The 15,396-nt window shown below is 37.2% G+C and overlaps 1 protein-coding gene across 4 annotated transcripts in view; it reads right to left on the bottom strand.

The window, feature by feature from the left end:
- BANK1 (B cell scaffold protein with ankyrin repeats 1) overlaps positions 1-15,396 on the bottom strand; it is a 155,178-nt gene that overhangs the window by 74,938 nt on the left and 64,844 nt on the right. For all 4 annotated transcript variants that reach the window (XM_042808398.1, XM_042808395.1, XM_042808394.1 and 1 more), the window contains one exon: positions 14,207-14,403. In XM_042808398.1, the coding sequence (XP_042664332.1) occupies positions 14,207-14,403 (197 nt within the window). The remainder of the gene's footprint in view (positions 1-14,206; positions 14,404-15,396) is intronic.

The following is a 15,396-nucleotide window of genomic DNA, read 5'->3' as shown; positions in this document are numbered from 1 at the left end:
TATTGGGGTTTGGGTAGAATAAGTTCCTTATTTACGATGTGAAAATAATCACAATCCTAGTGTAAATGAAAAAAAAAAAAAACTGTAATCAAATTGCACCTCATCCCTAATCAGCACCGCATCAAAAAATGTGATTATGATTGGAAACAGATCAAAATCACAAATGGAATCTGGTATTTTGTTGGGTCAGGCACATTACACCCAAAAGGCTCTGGCCTGTTTCAGAGGTTAGCTGTGATCAGAGTAACAGAAAGCCAAATCTGGACTGAGAAGTTTGCAAATGCCAGGAAGGCTGAGATTCTATAGGTCCATTTCTTATAAATAAGTGGTTTCATAGGCACTGCTCTGACATTCACTCCTCTTGGTAGCTACAGACAGCTAAAATGTGGAATAACACATAAAAAGTCTGTGAATTCAATTTGTCTCTATCCCTCTTCTGTATCCAGATGTAGAATATGAGCTTAATTGGTCAGGGGCAATGACTTTGTTGGGGTTTGTGAACCTACATCTCTAGTCATTTCTGCAGATCGTTCAAGGTGATGGGAACAGAGGGTGTCTAACCTATATAATATGTGTATTTACCAAACAAATTTCAAGCTTTAAATCTTGAAAAAAGCATACTCTGAGCATGCAATGCTTAAAATGTGGGAGCTGGGACAAAAACTTAGCATACAGTTTGGTAATTAACCATTGATATATAGGATGACAAATACTGGCAGCTTTTTGTAATGTGAGGTAATTCTAGTTGTTATTCATAATATCACATTTTAATGCATGACGTTTTGTGTGTCTGAGCTGTAGGAAAGATCGCCATGTACTTTTACATACGAGCTACACTGATATGTGAATATTTTATCTAAAGCAACACTTGAAGGATCTAATTAAGAACACCTTTAAAATTACAAAATGCTTTGCTTAAAACATAGAACTGCACATTCTATGAGGCAAAGATTAGAATAATTTTGTTAAATCACACTATTGACACTGATTGAGAGAGAGATGTTCATATACATTTCCTCTCAGTGCCGAGATCAAAAATTGATGAATTCAGTAACCATGGAAGCATTTACTCCCCAAATCACTCAGGAACAATTCTTAACCATATTCCCATTCTGTATACCAGCATGTTATGAGCTTGGTGTAGTACCAATAGAATCAATAACAGTTATAAGACTATTATAATAATTTGTGTACCAATCTAACACGAAAACTTCATCCAATCAGAAAAATCTGCATATTAATCTAGAGTTATTATCTAAACAAACTAGCAGTATTCAATTAACATTTCACTGCTAACTGAATTATAATGAACACAATTAAGCTTCCCAACTACTAGATATTAGAAATGGAAATATCTGTAACTAAAGAAATCCAAAAGAAAGGTCAAAATTACAATTCTGAATATCAAAAATGACTCACAAACTTATTGAGGCTATGGTGAATTCAAGTTTCACAAAATATCAGGGAAAATGAAACGAACATCATGAAGCTAGGGTTCTTAGCAATTGAAATTCTTACAATCAATTTAGTAACTAAACAAACCAGCAGCATTCAAATACTGCATGTAATTCCTTGTAAATGTGGGTAGATTTCCAAGCCTTCTAAAATATGTCAACGTTGCTGCTGTCAGGTAGCAACAACTCGTTTCTTTCTTCTGGATAGGTTAGAACCTGCAGTTTTTAATGCCTTAGCTTTTTATGGTTATCTCCTCTTAGTCTGCAGAATAGTCCACTATCTTTGGTGAAAACACTGACATCTGCAATCACTGAGCCAACTCTAAATACAGTCTTGTGTAGAGAGCTGCTAGATCACAAATTCATGTTGAGTTCTGACTGTTCTCTGTTGCTGTAACCCTTCACATTTACAGCAACTGTCCTCTGCTACCAAGAGCACAACCTTTTTAGTTACAAAAGATGACAAGCCTTGATTCATTGGCATTGTTCTGCCAATTTATGGGACTTAATGCAGATCCAAGCATAATTCTACAGCCTTTTAGCATATAGTTACTTTTTAATGCCATTTTTCACTAGCCTTTAAAGAATGAAAGTAATGAATAGCAGCACTGAAATTTTTAAACCTGTATCTAATTGCCCTTCACTCTTGTCCATATAAATATGGTCAATTTTCATATGTTATTAGGTGAAGTACAGTGTTATCCAGCAAAATCAAGATCTGATATATCCGATCACTAGTTTATCTACATTTGCTGTGAGAGCTATTGAAAGATCTTTTGTAGCTCTCAAGAAAATGAGAATAAAAATATAGAATACATGATTCCCCTGGCAATATAAACAAACCTGTGCCTATTTTTCTCTAGGGAGCCAGTTCTTCATAAACTATCAACAATGTATTCTTTACCTTGACCTGACCCACATTTTTGACATATGTGAAAAGTCTTAGCTGTGTCTCTAATCATATACTTCATTCAATGCTAGTGTAAAATATCTGTCTCCCCGCCATAGATTTTTCTGTTCTTAAATGCACGCATATTCTTTTGTATCCTTTATAATGTATTGACCCAAAACAGTATAAAAGTCTCCAGTCTCATCCCGTTAAAAAAGAGAAGAAATCCCACCTATGTAGCAGAAAAAATTGTTGTAATAACTGTCAACCTCTGTTGATTTGCACTATTGTTATCGTTACTATTCACAGACTCTCCACAGCCCTTTCTGCAGCAGACCACAAAGTTCATTTTCTCCAAATCCAGTACATATTTTTAATTTTATAATTTGTAACCAGACTGCCATGTATGGTGTTCAGACCATAAATCTATAGCTAGCCTTCCCCTGAGTTTTCACAGACTTCTTGGTCAACAGCAATAAAGCTGTGTATGATCCATTTCATTTTACACAAGCTTTTCAGAAGGATATTAATATTTTAAAATTCTTGGAATCTTGCTAATTCCTTCTCATTTGCTTGGTGTAATGGCATTTATTTTTGTTAGTGGCCATGTTACATAAGTCACAGTCACCAAATTTTGACCATGTGCTTATGAGAACATGGTGTCACACCGTATAACTTGGTTTGATGCTCACAATCACAGTACATCAGAACTTCAGACACTTTAGTGATAATTTTTAGCTTCTCCATATCTACTTAGATCAGCATGCCTTGTTGAATGTATATTTTCACCCTTGATGATCTTTAGTTGCTGGTGGAAAAAAACGAATTAGAAATAATTCCCTAAAAACAAATCCTCAGTTCCAAGTAAGTGCAAATTCCTGTATCTTCTTCTGTTCCAAATATCTTTTTTTTTTTTCTTTTTTTTTTTTTTTCCTCCCACTTGCACTGTAGTAGACAGTTAAAATTTCAGGTCTTATAAAGGTATGGGTTTGTTCATTTATGTCCTGGGTATGTTATTTCTGCTCTGTGGAATGGATGTTTTTGTTCAACAACAGCCCACCAACTCTGCATTTTTCCAAAGTTGATTAAAGCCTCTGCTCATGCACCTCTACTCTTTTTGGTAGCATCTACTGCTTGCAGATATAGTGTGAATCACTGTTAAAAGCCTACCCAGTTGTTTACCACCTTTCTGGAAATTTTCAACTCCAATAAGTCTTTTAACTACTCCTCCTAGTTAAGTGCTGCCTGAACAATGTTCTGCATTTTGTTCCTGGCACTGTGCATTATTTGTTCTTCAGTAATGATTCATAGTCAAGGGTCTGACAGAAGCCTGTTTCACTGAGTGCCCAAGCTCTAACTAAACACATCGTATTTCATGAACCACAACACGATGCAGTCCCAGTGTACCATATATGCACACTTCCTTTTTTGTCATTTTATTTACTAAAAAACTAGTAAGAAATATAATCTTTCTTTTTGCATTGCACAAAAGAAAACTAAAAATAGAAAACTATCCTTTACTAATCTGGAAAAAAAGGAGGTGAATAGTTCTCACTATCAAACTCACTCATGACGGCTTTCAAAATTCTGAAATTATCTATTTTGGATTTTTCAGAAGGCAGCTTTTTTCTCTTGTTCTGTATGTGCAAGATTAGCTCAGGCCTGCACCTAGGTCTGTCTTGTTTAACTTTCCTGAAGAGAAGAACAAAGAAATCTATAAAAATCACTAGCTTTTACAGTTATAACTTCACTGATTATGTTGTCAATGACAACAGGTGTCCCAAGGACAAGCTGGTCAGAATTGACTGCAGATCTATATACCAGTACTAGATTTTGTCACCTTTAACCTCTTTCCCTTGCAACACATGACTTAAATCAGAAAGTACCTTGGAGTCATATAAAGTCTCCATGGAAACTTTCGTTCAATCCTTTGACCCATTTATGTAAGACAGTACATGCTATCAACTGGCAGCATTTTTAAAAAATATATCTCATTTTAAAAAATATTTGAAGGTTTAAGCGATCCAATTAGGAATCACACTTATTCCATGCCTGGTACAGGTATTGATTTCTGTGTTTTCCTAGGTAGCCTGAAGGGAACTTGCTAGCGTCTCCCATATGTCAGGGGACTTTCCTGCTTACTTCCACTCTTGTGGCTCTCAGAAAGCGGTATTTATTAACAGCAGAGGAACTCAGCCAGAATCCAGAAGGCCACAGGTGGCCAACTGCAGGTCTTAAGCGGTTCTCTAGTATCTCCCAGCTCAATCCAAGACTACACAGGAGCAGCAAAATAACCTGAAATCTCAGGAGCAAATAAAATGAAGCCAATGTGGCTGATAAGGTTGGCATCATCAGAGAGTGCCAGCATCCAGTTATATGCCTCACAATCACAGTAAGAGCTATAGAGAACCATTAACAACGTCTGCCTGAGACCAAATCCCAAACCTCTGACATACATACGCTGCTGCTGCCAGCCACATGAAGATTCTGGCATATAGCTCATGGGGTGGAAGAAGGCTGCCCATGTCTGTTACAGACACAGCATACAATTTTGGTTATAGTGATGGTTATTAAATGCATTATAAAGCAATCTATCAACATTGGCTTTCTTCATTAAAGTGAGCATATATATGTCAGTTGTTGCATGTACTTCTGAGCTGGGTAGACTGTGAGAAGTTGGAAGCTGTTTTTCAGTTTGCATCAAACATAAGAAAAGGAAATTATTATTCCTAGACACTCTATAGTCCTGGCAATGAAATACCAAATCATTTATTCTAAAACAGTATTTGGGGGCAGAAAGAATAGAAGGCAAAATAAAGAGTGTGCCTTCTGTGTAGGGTCCTCAGAATTATGAATTGAGACTGTGCATCACTGTGCTAAACAGAACTAATACTATGCAGGGCAGAAATGGATTTTTTTTAAGCAGTTTCCATATAATGGGCTTGGTAGCTTTGAGAAATGCCTTTCCCTAATGGTCATTTTATTGATGTAGAGCCTAAAGACAATTTTTCTAATTAAGCAATAAATTACAGCTGTAAGAAGGTTGGTAAGTCACTATTAGATCTGTGCAGAGCTCTGAATCCTTAGATTGCTAAGGACATAGCAAGCCTCTTACATGACTTTACTCATTAATTCTTGCATCTCCACCTAGTTTTTCTTAGAGTTTTGAGATCAAGAAGCTCCCTTCAGACCTCACAATGTCACTCAAAAGGTAGGTAGTTTTGGCTCACAGGTTATATTTGCCACAATAACTTTAACAGCTCATTTCCCCTCCTGTTTTTCCTACATTTTCCCTGATAAAGCCGAACCCTTATTACAGTTTTGCTCTGTGGGTGTTTTTTTTTGTTCTTGTGTTTTGTTTTCCCCATTCTGAGGGGCTGGAGAAAGGTGGTGCTGATATACTATCTTTCTTTATGTTCAGCAACTTGTAAGATATGACAGATGTCTGATTCCTTCCAGATCACTGGGAGGCAGCCAAAGGGCATACTCCAGATAGTCTCACTGAGAGCAAGGTATACCTGCTTTTTGACAGTTATACATTTACGTTCAAGTTGCTTCAAGTGACAGAGACAAGACCCAAAACTTGCTTGTAGACTTCCCATTGGAATGCCCCAGCAATCCTTCCTTCCATAGGAAACCTGGAGCTAGAAGACGATTTTAAATCATTTCACCCTTTACTTTGCATTGTAAGGGCTTCTGAGATGCCCATATTTGAGGAAAAAGAAATAAAAAGGCAACCTACTCCCCTAGTAATACAGTTATTGGAACAGTCACTGTGGGAAGGTTGATGGAAAGCTGAAAGGAACAATTGCTTTAATGGACAACTAAGGGGTAGCTTCTCCCTGGGAAAATTTCTTCCTTAACCTCATGCAACTGGTTTGCAACTCAGGTGGAGGATTCATGCCCTCATGATGAAAACACCACACTACATAGTGACTAGAAGTTCTCAACATCCACATCTCTAGCTTATTAAATCCTTCCTATGTTTCTAGCTTCAGCGGCATCTTAATTAGCTAAATAGAGAAATTATATCTTAAACAGAATAGTGTTTCACGTCAAATTTGTTTAGTCACTTACCATGAGAGAGGTTAAGTGGAAGCAGCTCATTTACTTTGAAAACAGTCATTATTCTACATACCTTTACAATATACCCTCTAACACCTCAGGCTAGTATAGTCTTTACCTACCTGAACATATTTATTTCCACACTTCTTGAAAGATGCAGAGGCCATATTTGACATAGGCACGCCACTGATTTCCATAACAACATAACATGGTCACTTTTATTTTATCTCACTTCTGTAAAGTATTGCATTTCCATTTTTCATCAACATAAACAGCCTAGCAAAATCATGTTCAAACAAATTTGGAGCCTAATATGCAGACGAATGGTAGGGATAAATCTTTTCAGCTGAAATACTACTTCTGAACAACTGGATGCTCCCCCATCCCACATTCCCCAAAAGTCCCTTCACTAAATAGCTTTGCTGACATTGTCCTGTCAACAAAACAGTCAGAAGGATCTCTGGAAATCCCTTCGTTTTACAATCCTAAATACATTTAAGAAGAGAGGTATCATAACAGAACCCTTTCTCATTTTTCCTGCTTTTAATTCACAAGTATTTCGCCTGAAATCCCATTAGTATTCAAGTTTCCCTTAAAATTGTAAAATCTTTTTGAAACCATGAACTGCAAATAACTGACTTCCACTGTGTCACTGCTACAGTTATAGAATATCAAGAGAGACAAAACACCAGACAGTTCTTTGGAAAAAATATCCTAGTTCATTTAAAATTACACACAAATTTCAATAGTCATTTCATACAGAAGTAAGGTTTCCAAATCTGCAGTTCCATTTATCATTCTTTTTGCAAGCAGGTTGGACTCAATTGCCTAGTTATGACAGAAGATTTAATCACAGTTAAGGTGCAAGGTTCTAGCCTGAATAAAAGTCTACATAGAAGCCTTAAAAATGTGTTTAGTGTAATGACTGTGATTTTTTTTTTTTTTTAAATGAGAAATCTAGCCTTTTCTCCTTAAAGCCAAGTTTTTCCATGCTCAGTTTATACCTTCTCTCTTCACTAAAACATAAATGGTCTGACCTCAAAAGGCCTGCAAGTTATTATTACAGGGAGCATGTCCCTCTGAGGACATGTAAAAAAGAAGAGGGAAATCTTGTCAGTCAGTAAAAATAAAAATAATAAACGCTCCAAACCAAATCTTAAACATAAGGCATCAAGCACTGATAATGCAAAGCCTCTCCACAAAAGCAATTTTGGAAAAGGAAGAGAACACAGTGAACAAACTGATGGAAATCGTAGGATAACATTTACATATCAGCTGGCAGAAGCTCACAGGACTTCGCTCCAATTCCTCGAGGAGTTTATGAATCTGATTTGTGAAACTCCAGTCACTAAAGAAGTATCAAGAAATACACTCACTTTTTTATTTCAGTTAAGTAACTTCCAGTGTACCAAAGGATGCATGTAACCAACATTTCTGAACATTAAAATACTATGGCAAGAGTAAAAACCCAGCAGGCTTCACCAAGGAATCACTAGTGGATTAACATGAATTTCAGAAACTATATTAATCCTCTTCTCTTTCACATACTCTTCCAGCTATCTGAAAGTAATGAGCTATGGGCCAGTCCAATACTACAGTAGCACTAAAAGTAATTAAACAAATATTGATAGCAATCGGATTAATTTAAGATTCTATAATATATATCCACTTCATCTTTCTACATATGGTCCTTCCCCAGCAGAAAATTAACAGCACAGGAAGATATTACAACCAGATTTAAAACTACAATAGTTTTACGCTGAGGAGCTCTGCCATATCATATAGCCTTTTATAGAAACACAATGCTAAATGTAAAGGTAAGAACAATACTTCTGTGTTTAAAAAAGCTGATTTCTGATGAGCTTCTAGAACTTCCTAGCAAATCATGAGAATCCTTGTTAAACAGATTCCTGCCATCTGAAGATTTATTGTCATTTGGCAGCAATAGCTATAAAGCCAGATAAGATTCTTTTCACATAAAACAATTGCAGAAAAAAGTACCCTCAATTTCCACAATACATTGTTTTTTGTAGATTCTTTTCTATTTTATCAAGTTGAGGATACTCGAAGAAATTCTGTATTCTGGTCCAACCATTCACTTGAAAATAAGAGGGGAGAGGTGTACAACTGTGAACTACTTGCCAACCTACATCCCTGTCTATCCTTTAGCTTTGCTAAAATTTATAAAAATATAGCTTGACATTTCAGAAACAAAAACTTCTTCCCACCACCCTCCCCCCAAACTTATCTAAAACATATGTCTTGCATAAAACAGGCTCTGAGTGAAAATTATGACCACTTGTATGATTATGTTTCCCTCTGCTACTGAGGGAACTACTAACAGCAGTGAACTCAGTAACTAAAGATCTAGACTTTGCAGGCTGTACCTCAAATGAGTTAGAAAGGAATTGATTTAATTCTCCCTCCTGGAAAAAAACAAGCTTCTTGTGAAAGGCCTATCCAGGGCACTGTCTCAATCTATGCAATATCCTGGCCACAGATCTTGAGCAGGTTAAAAAAGCTCAATTAACCTGTGTTTTCTGCCTTAGATTTCAGGAAACCTATTCTGAAATGTTAGAAGGTATTTTAAAAATAAAAATGAATTTGTGCTGTCTCAACTGTGTAGTGGCAACGTGAAACGACTGTTTCAATTTTTATATTTAAATAACATTTATGTCACCCCTAGGAATCTGCTCTAAAGGCCAAAGCTAACAATCAGAAGTTATTTGCATTAAACAACCAATAAAACACTTTCTGAATTGCATTTTTCTTAGAAACTGTGATGTATACTGCAAGTGGTACACAGTAATCTTCCTGACTACAACACATTCAGCAGCACAATTCTTAGTAAAAGAAGGGGGAAATTAGCAACCCAAAGTGCTGCAACAAAGAATTACGCCCATGCCAAAGCATAAATGCCGAAACTGGCTATCAGTGCAACCTCCAATTTTAAATAGTTAGGTCACAAATTGAACATACTCCCCTAATTAATCACTTAATGCTTCAAAATTTTCTCTCATCTATTTTTTTAAAGTCTTCCTCTGTGCACTGGAGAAGAACTTCATTTAAGTGATTTCTTTATTTGCTGGAGGTAGAACTTTTATGTAGGCTTAGAAGACCGTAGCTGGTAACAAGAACAAGCTAGTGTCAAAGTAGCTTTCAGGGACAGAGCATGTGCAAAACACCTGAAAGAGGACCCCAATATCCAAGCAAACTACTGTAGCTTAACAAGGTACTACCTGCCACGGGTATTGTAACAACTGACCACAGGTTTGTTTCAAGCCTGTGGCTAATGGAAAGCAAAAGTACTTCGGCCTTTCTTACTGGCGTTTGAGCCATCAGCTGGATCAATTCAACTCAAAAGGTTTATTGTTTCCCCTGTTCACATACTCTGAGACAAGCATTCCTGCCAGTATTTCTACTGAATGTCTCTTACTAGTTTTAAATTCACACACTTGACTCAAGCAATCCAACCTAAAAGCAATTATGGAAAATATTCAAGTACTCCGTTCCACAGAGAAATAAAAGCACAAGACAAAGTAACAATTCAGGATGTTATTGCAGAATGTTAAGCAATATCTGTCTTTTATGCTACGGAAGAGGGAATTATTTCATCTAAGCTATAATGAAACATGTAGAAATTGGAAATGAATGTCCATTTAGATGGCTTTGTGCTAAAATGCAAGAAAAATACAATTTGCTTAATAAACTGCTGTCACATTTGAAACTGAGCTTTACCATAATCCCCATTAAAGACTTTTAGGGACAGCTCCATCAGTTTAGTACCTTTAACACAAATGGATCAAGCCTTGCAGTGTTCACTCAGCACAAAGGAGACATTTTCAAGGAGTGTTTGAAGTGCAGGATTTCTGACAGAGAAGGCAGACACTACCACTTACGGAAGCACATATTTATACAGGTTCTTAAAGGGTGTGGTATTTTAGCATTTAAAGATAGATCCTCCATATAACACTGGTACTAAAAGGGGAAAATCTCTTCCCACACTGGATCAACATGCCACGTTACATGATCCTTCCCTTGCATTTTGTTTTGACGTAAATTGGGAGATTGGCTCCCAGCAAGCCCACCAGGCACTTCAGAGCTGTCCTCTGGGTCTGTAACACTCCCCCACACCAACACTGTTGGTGTCCAGTTCCAGAAAACAGGTTTTCCCTTTAAAGAAGGACAGGGAACTTGTGCCATATGGATGACGCAGTGTGTAAGTTAGCTGGCTCCCACAGCTCACTTCACCCAACAGAGCCTGCTGGACATGGGAGCTGAAGGTCCTTTACCAGCAAAGTTGCATCACCAAAAAGCCCTGAGCACAGATCTCACCAGCCACCAAAGAGGGCTGCACAGCAAAGTGCTGGGAACAAAGGTAGAAATAGCAGCTGTGGTGTTGCCACTTTTTGCTGCTCGCTCTCTCACCATTTCAGGGAACTCTTACTCCCCTAAGGATCCTCCAGCAGAAAGGCAAATGAAAAATATGTTCCAGGATTTTGGACAAATTGAACGTATGTTTTAATACACTCATTTTTCAGGAACCTTATTGCTCTTTAAGATAGAAATGATGAATTACTGTGTATATTTTGGAGTTATTCCTTAAAAGAATGGCAAAACACAGGTAATAATTTTAAAACAGCGAGAGGTATGCCAATTACAAAAGTACTTCTATTGTAGTAATGAGCAATTTCAATATTCCTGCTGTAAAGGGAAGTTCCTGGAATGTGGTTAAACTAAATTCTGCTTGGCTCAGAGCCATGCAAGTATTTTTTTCCCCACATTCCCATCAATTACAGAAGTATAGTAAGTGTTTTTGTTCTTAAGTGCACTATTACAGGGGACACAAATAAGCCATTTTTCTTCAAGTGGTTGGAGCTAAGATTTCTAAAATACCGTATTACACATTTGGCAGACTTGAAGCATGATCCAGTTTTTACCCGTGTTGCATTAGTAAGTCACGCCATTTGAATCAGCTGAAAATGGTTAGTACAACTGCATGTCCTAACCAGACTACACGTGCTTACGATAGTAGTAGAGCTGTTTTACTTCAGTGCTGGTATAAGTATTCACACTTGGGACCGCAGTCATCATGAGCAGAGAACAGCTACTGTTAACTGTTTATGTGCAAACAATAGCAGATATGTACCATGAAGGAACCATTTTAAGGAAAAACTACATTGTATAAAGTCAGAGTTACCATTATAAATCCATGTTTTAGATTGATGATTTTAAACTGAGGCTTTATAAGAACAATTAATAATCCTACTAACAAAGAAAAGCTCAGAGGTATGCACATACTTTGCATGCTTTTTAGAGTGAAATACATCAGTCACAAACACTGCCTTTCATCACTGACAAAGTCTACCAAAATGTTAAAAGACTCCAAAGTGCAACATACAATGCATCTCAGATGTAGTCTGCTACGACCCCTCTTAGAGAGGTCCCAAACTATAGCATGAGGTTGAGAATATGAGTGCGTTTCTAAGGATAACAATTACTAATTTTCTTAAGTCTCCAGTCCCATGTGGGGTACACAACAAAACCACATCTGAGGTGCAGAGGTATGTTTCTACAACACTAGTGTAAAAAATAAGTGTCCTATGGAATTAACCATTATCATGAAACATGATAAATTAACCACAGAAACTATGTTTCCATGCTCAAATCTGACTCATACGACCATCTTAGAAGAGAAATCCAGGTGTCTCACAGAGTTAGGTATCACCTTATTCACGTTCTGCCTAGTCTTGTATCAGGGGTACCTGACCACATAAAGATGGAATCTAGCCAGATCCACAGGTAGGGATGTTGGGGAACATGGTTCCGTTCTCTTTAAGGCAAACTGGTAAACTCCAAGAGCTGAGGGGTCTGACCTTATACATCAGACTGCTACTGGCATGAGCTCTCTGACTAGTGCTTGGATGACTGTGAGACAACTAGGGCAATTAGAAATCGTTAAAAGTGAAATTACGAACATCTTGATCCAGGAAGACAGCCTGATTTTTTGGACAGCTTTATACTGGATAGTAAGGAGATCACATTTTCTTCAGTTAAATTTGATCTCAACTACAGTAGCGAAAACTGAGGTAAAAGCATCACCTCTTTGCACTCCATCAATAGAAAAAGTTCTGCAGTGCTTTTGAGATCTGATCAGATTCATTGTCCAGTAAATGCAAGAAAATATTTCCCCACTTCAGAAGAGACACCAGATCACATCCTCAATTAGGTACAGACTTTCTTTAACACTATTAGAAAAGGAGAAATACCTGCTTTGCAGATATTCACCTACCCTCAGTGTTTTCAGAGCCTATATCAATAGCTGTTTAACAACAACCAAAAAAGTTAACCAGCATATTCTCATTCAGCATCTTGACTACTGCCAAAACACCTTACTTTCAGGCTCTAGTGTCTGCAATTTTCTTCCCCCTGAATTCATTGCAAAAAAAAAAAAGAAAAAAATCTGCTCATAAAGCCCCGATAAAGCCTTCTTTCATGGTTCAACACTGATCAGAGTAAACTTGTCTTCAACTTTTCCAATGTCTGTCCTTCACCTTTACATTAGATGCCAACTGTATTGAAGAAAAAAGTTGACCAATCCCTATGACCTTGCTCTAGAATTTTAATAATTAACCTCAGACAGCCAGTGTTCAATTCCTTATGACAGTGCTTTCTACATTAAACTACTCTTAGGCTTCTTTCGTTTTCCTCCTTAGTCATGCAAAACATTCTCCCCTACATAATCCACACAGCTATTATCTTATATTTCTTCAAAATTTCTTCAAATGCCATCTTTGGTCTCATGTCTGCCCATGGTTACATCAAGATGGCTGGTTAATAGAAGAGTGAAATTTCTGGCTTTCTCACTCCTTGTATTTTCTCTTCTTACATGTCTATTGTTACCATTTGTTTGTGAACATGGAGTTTCACACCAAAAAAAAATAAAATCACACCCTCAGCAAAGCTGCACCAAGTTTTCACAGTATAGGCTTACTTATTCCAGTATTCATATCCTGTCTTTCTTTCAATATACGATTTACCTGACTTGTTCTCTAGGCTTTAAAACCTCTGGGGCAAGAATTACCACCTCTGCTCATACTATATTTAACACAATAAAGACTAAAATAGGTTAAAGCTCTCAAATGTTACTACAGTATACTGCTTTTTATACGGTCGATTCTGGTAGATTTTATTGGCAATAGTTTGTGTGCTATAACTATGCACAGACATGTATTCTATTATCATCTTTCACGTGGAAAGGTAACTATTGCCCCAAACCCCTTCCGGATACGCAGCTGAAGAAAGATTTGCTCCATCTAACAAAGGGTGGTAAAATTCAGCCTTCCTTCACAGTGGAGTGGACAGCCAAGGCAGGGCAACCTATCTGTTGAATGCTGAAGAATGGCAATGCTAAGGGAGTTCAGAGTCACTTTTAAAGAAGTCTATCTCCTACTCTAGGTGGTTAGGCTAGACTACTTACAATATAACCATTGTTTTGGTGCTGAAAGCACCAATGCTTTCGTTCTAGGCCACATGAGGTACTGCTGATTCACTGTTCTCCTTCCATTACATGCTTGTAAGTCAAGCAGCACAAAAACTCTGATCTCCATTAAGACAGTGTGCAAAGCAAGTGGCTGTACCCCATTTTGACTCCTCTTTTTGAGACAGGAAGCATATAATAATATTTTTAGACGGAAGTACTACAACATACTAGGCTTTAGGAAAGGTGATACTATGGAATCTCAGTAGTACAACATCACAGTCCCCTGGTTATAGATGACATATGAAATGGACTTACTGAAAATTCTTTGATTAATTTTCTTAGTTCCCTGTGCCCGTGCTTCTCAGCGATACTTGCTGGATCATCTCCATATCTGTTGATTATTTTGCAAGCCTGGGTAGCCTCAGGACAATTGAGTAGAAATGTTGCAAGGTTCTTTAATCCAAATCTGGCTGCACAGTGAAGGAGCGTAGGAAATTCTTCCAAATGGCTATCTGTATATGGAAACAAAGTTTTCATGAAGAACGGTTTTGCTTTCATAGAACACTTTCTTGTTTCTTTTACACAAGTCCTTTGAATATTAGTGCTATAGAATCACAGTTATCAAACTGCCAACACAGAACTTGCATCTAAAGAACAATTCCTCCAACTGTCTTACAATTCACATGCATATTTTAATAAGGGAGCCCTTAGCATAACTGAGAAATCTAATTTTTTTCTGACAGAGGGATTTTAAAGCACTTTAGTTCTGTTGAAAAATAAGTTTTCTTGCAAGGGAAGAAAATTCTACAGTCAAGACATGCTTTTGCTTAGGTTTATATTATTTAATGCTTTAGGAATATTTTTTCATTGAGACATTTGAATGGGACATTTTTATAGGTTCTGAAAAATCACATCACTACCAGAGACTTGAAAAAAATTGTTTATCCCTGTAATGAAACATCAGAGAACTTAAAGATGAATGTATCAGATAATGATTTTTTGGATTTATCTGAAACAGCATAATATTAATTTCTATCACAGACTTCACTTTTCATCTTGAAGGACTAGGACAAAGCTAAACTGAAGTCAGTTCACCATTTCAGCAGTCCTGTATTCTAACTTTACAAGTGGCCACAAGTTACATACAACAACAAAATAAACAAAAAGAAAAGAGATCAAGCATAAACAATACTTTCCTCTGCCTTCATACTCTACTTTCTAATCACTCGCTGTTTGTTGTGCAGTAATTTGTCTATATATCAGCATGAAGTGTATCTCTTTTCCAAGTATGCATCCAGCCCACCCCAGGCACCATCAACTTCTTGCACCCTCAGGGTCTTTCCACAGTATCTTTACTACCCACTGCCTGAAAAAGTGCTTCCTCTAGTTTGTTATGAACCTGGCTCCTGCGACGTTCAATACACAGTCCCTAATTCATCTTATTCTCCATCCCTGTCTGCCCTCTCTGCACTCCTAGTGATTTACTCATTCCCAGAATGTCTTTC

The sequence above is a fragment of the Tyto alba genome, unplaced genomic scaffold (genome assembly GCF_018691265.1).
Source record: "Tyto alba isolate M040663 unplaced genomic scaffold, T.alba_DEE_v4.0 Super-Scaffold_6, whole genome shotgun sequence".
Lineage (NCBI taxonomy): Eukaryota > Metazoa > Chordata > Aves > Strigiformes > Tytonidae > Tyto > Tyto alba.
Note: the sequence above shows the minus strand (reverse complement) of the source record. Positions and strands in the feature narration are given on the sequence as shown.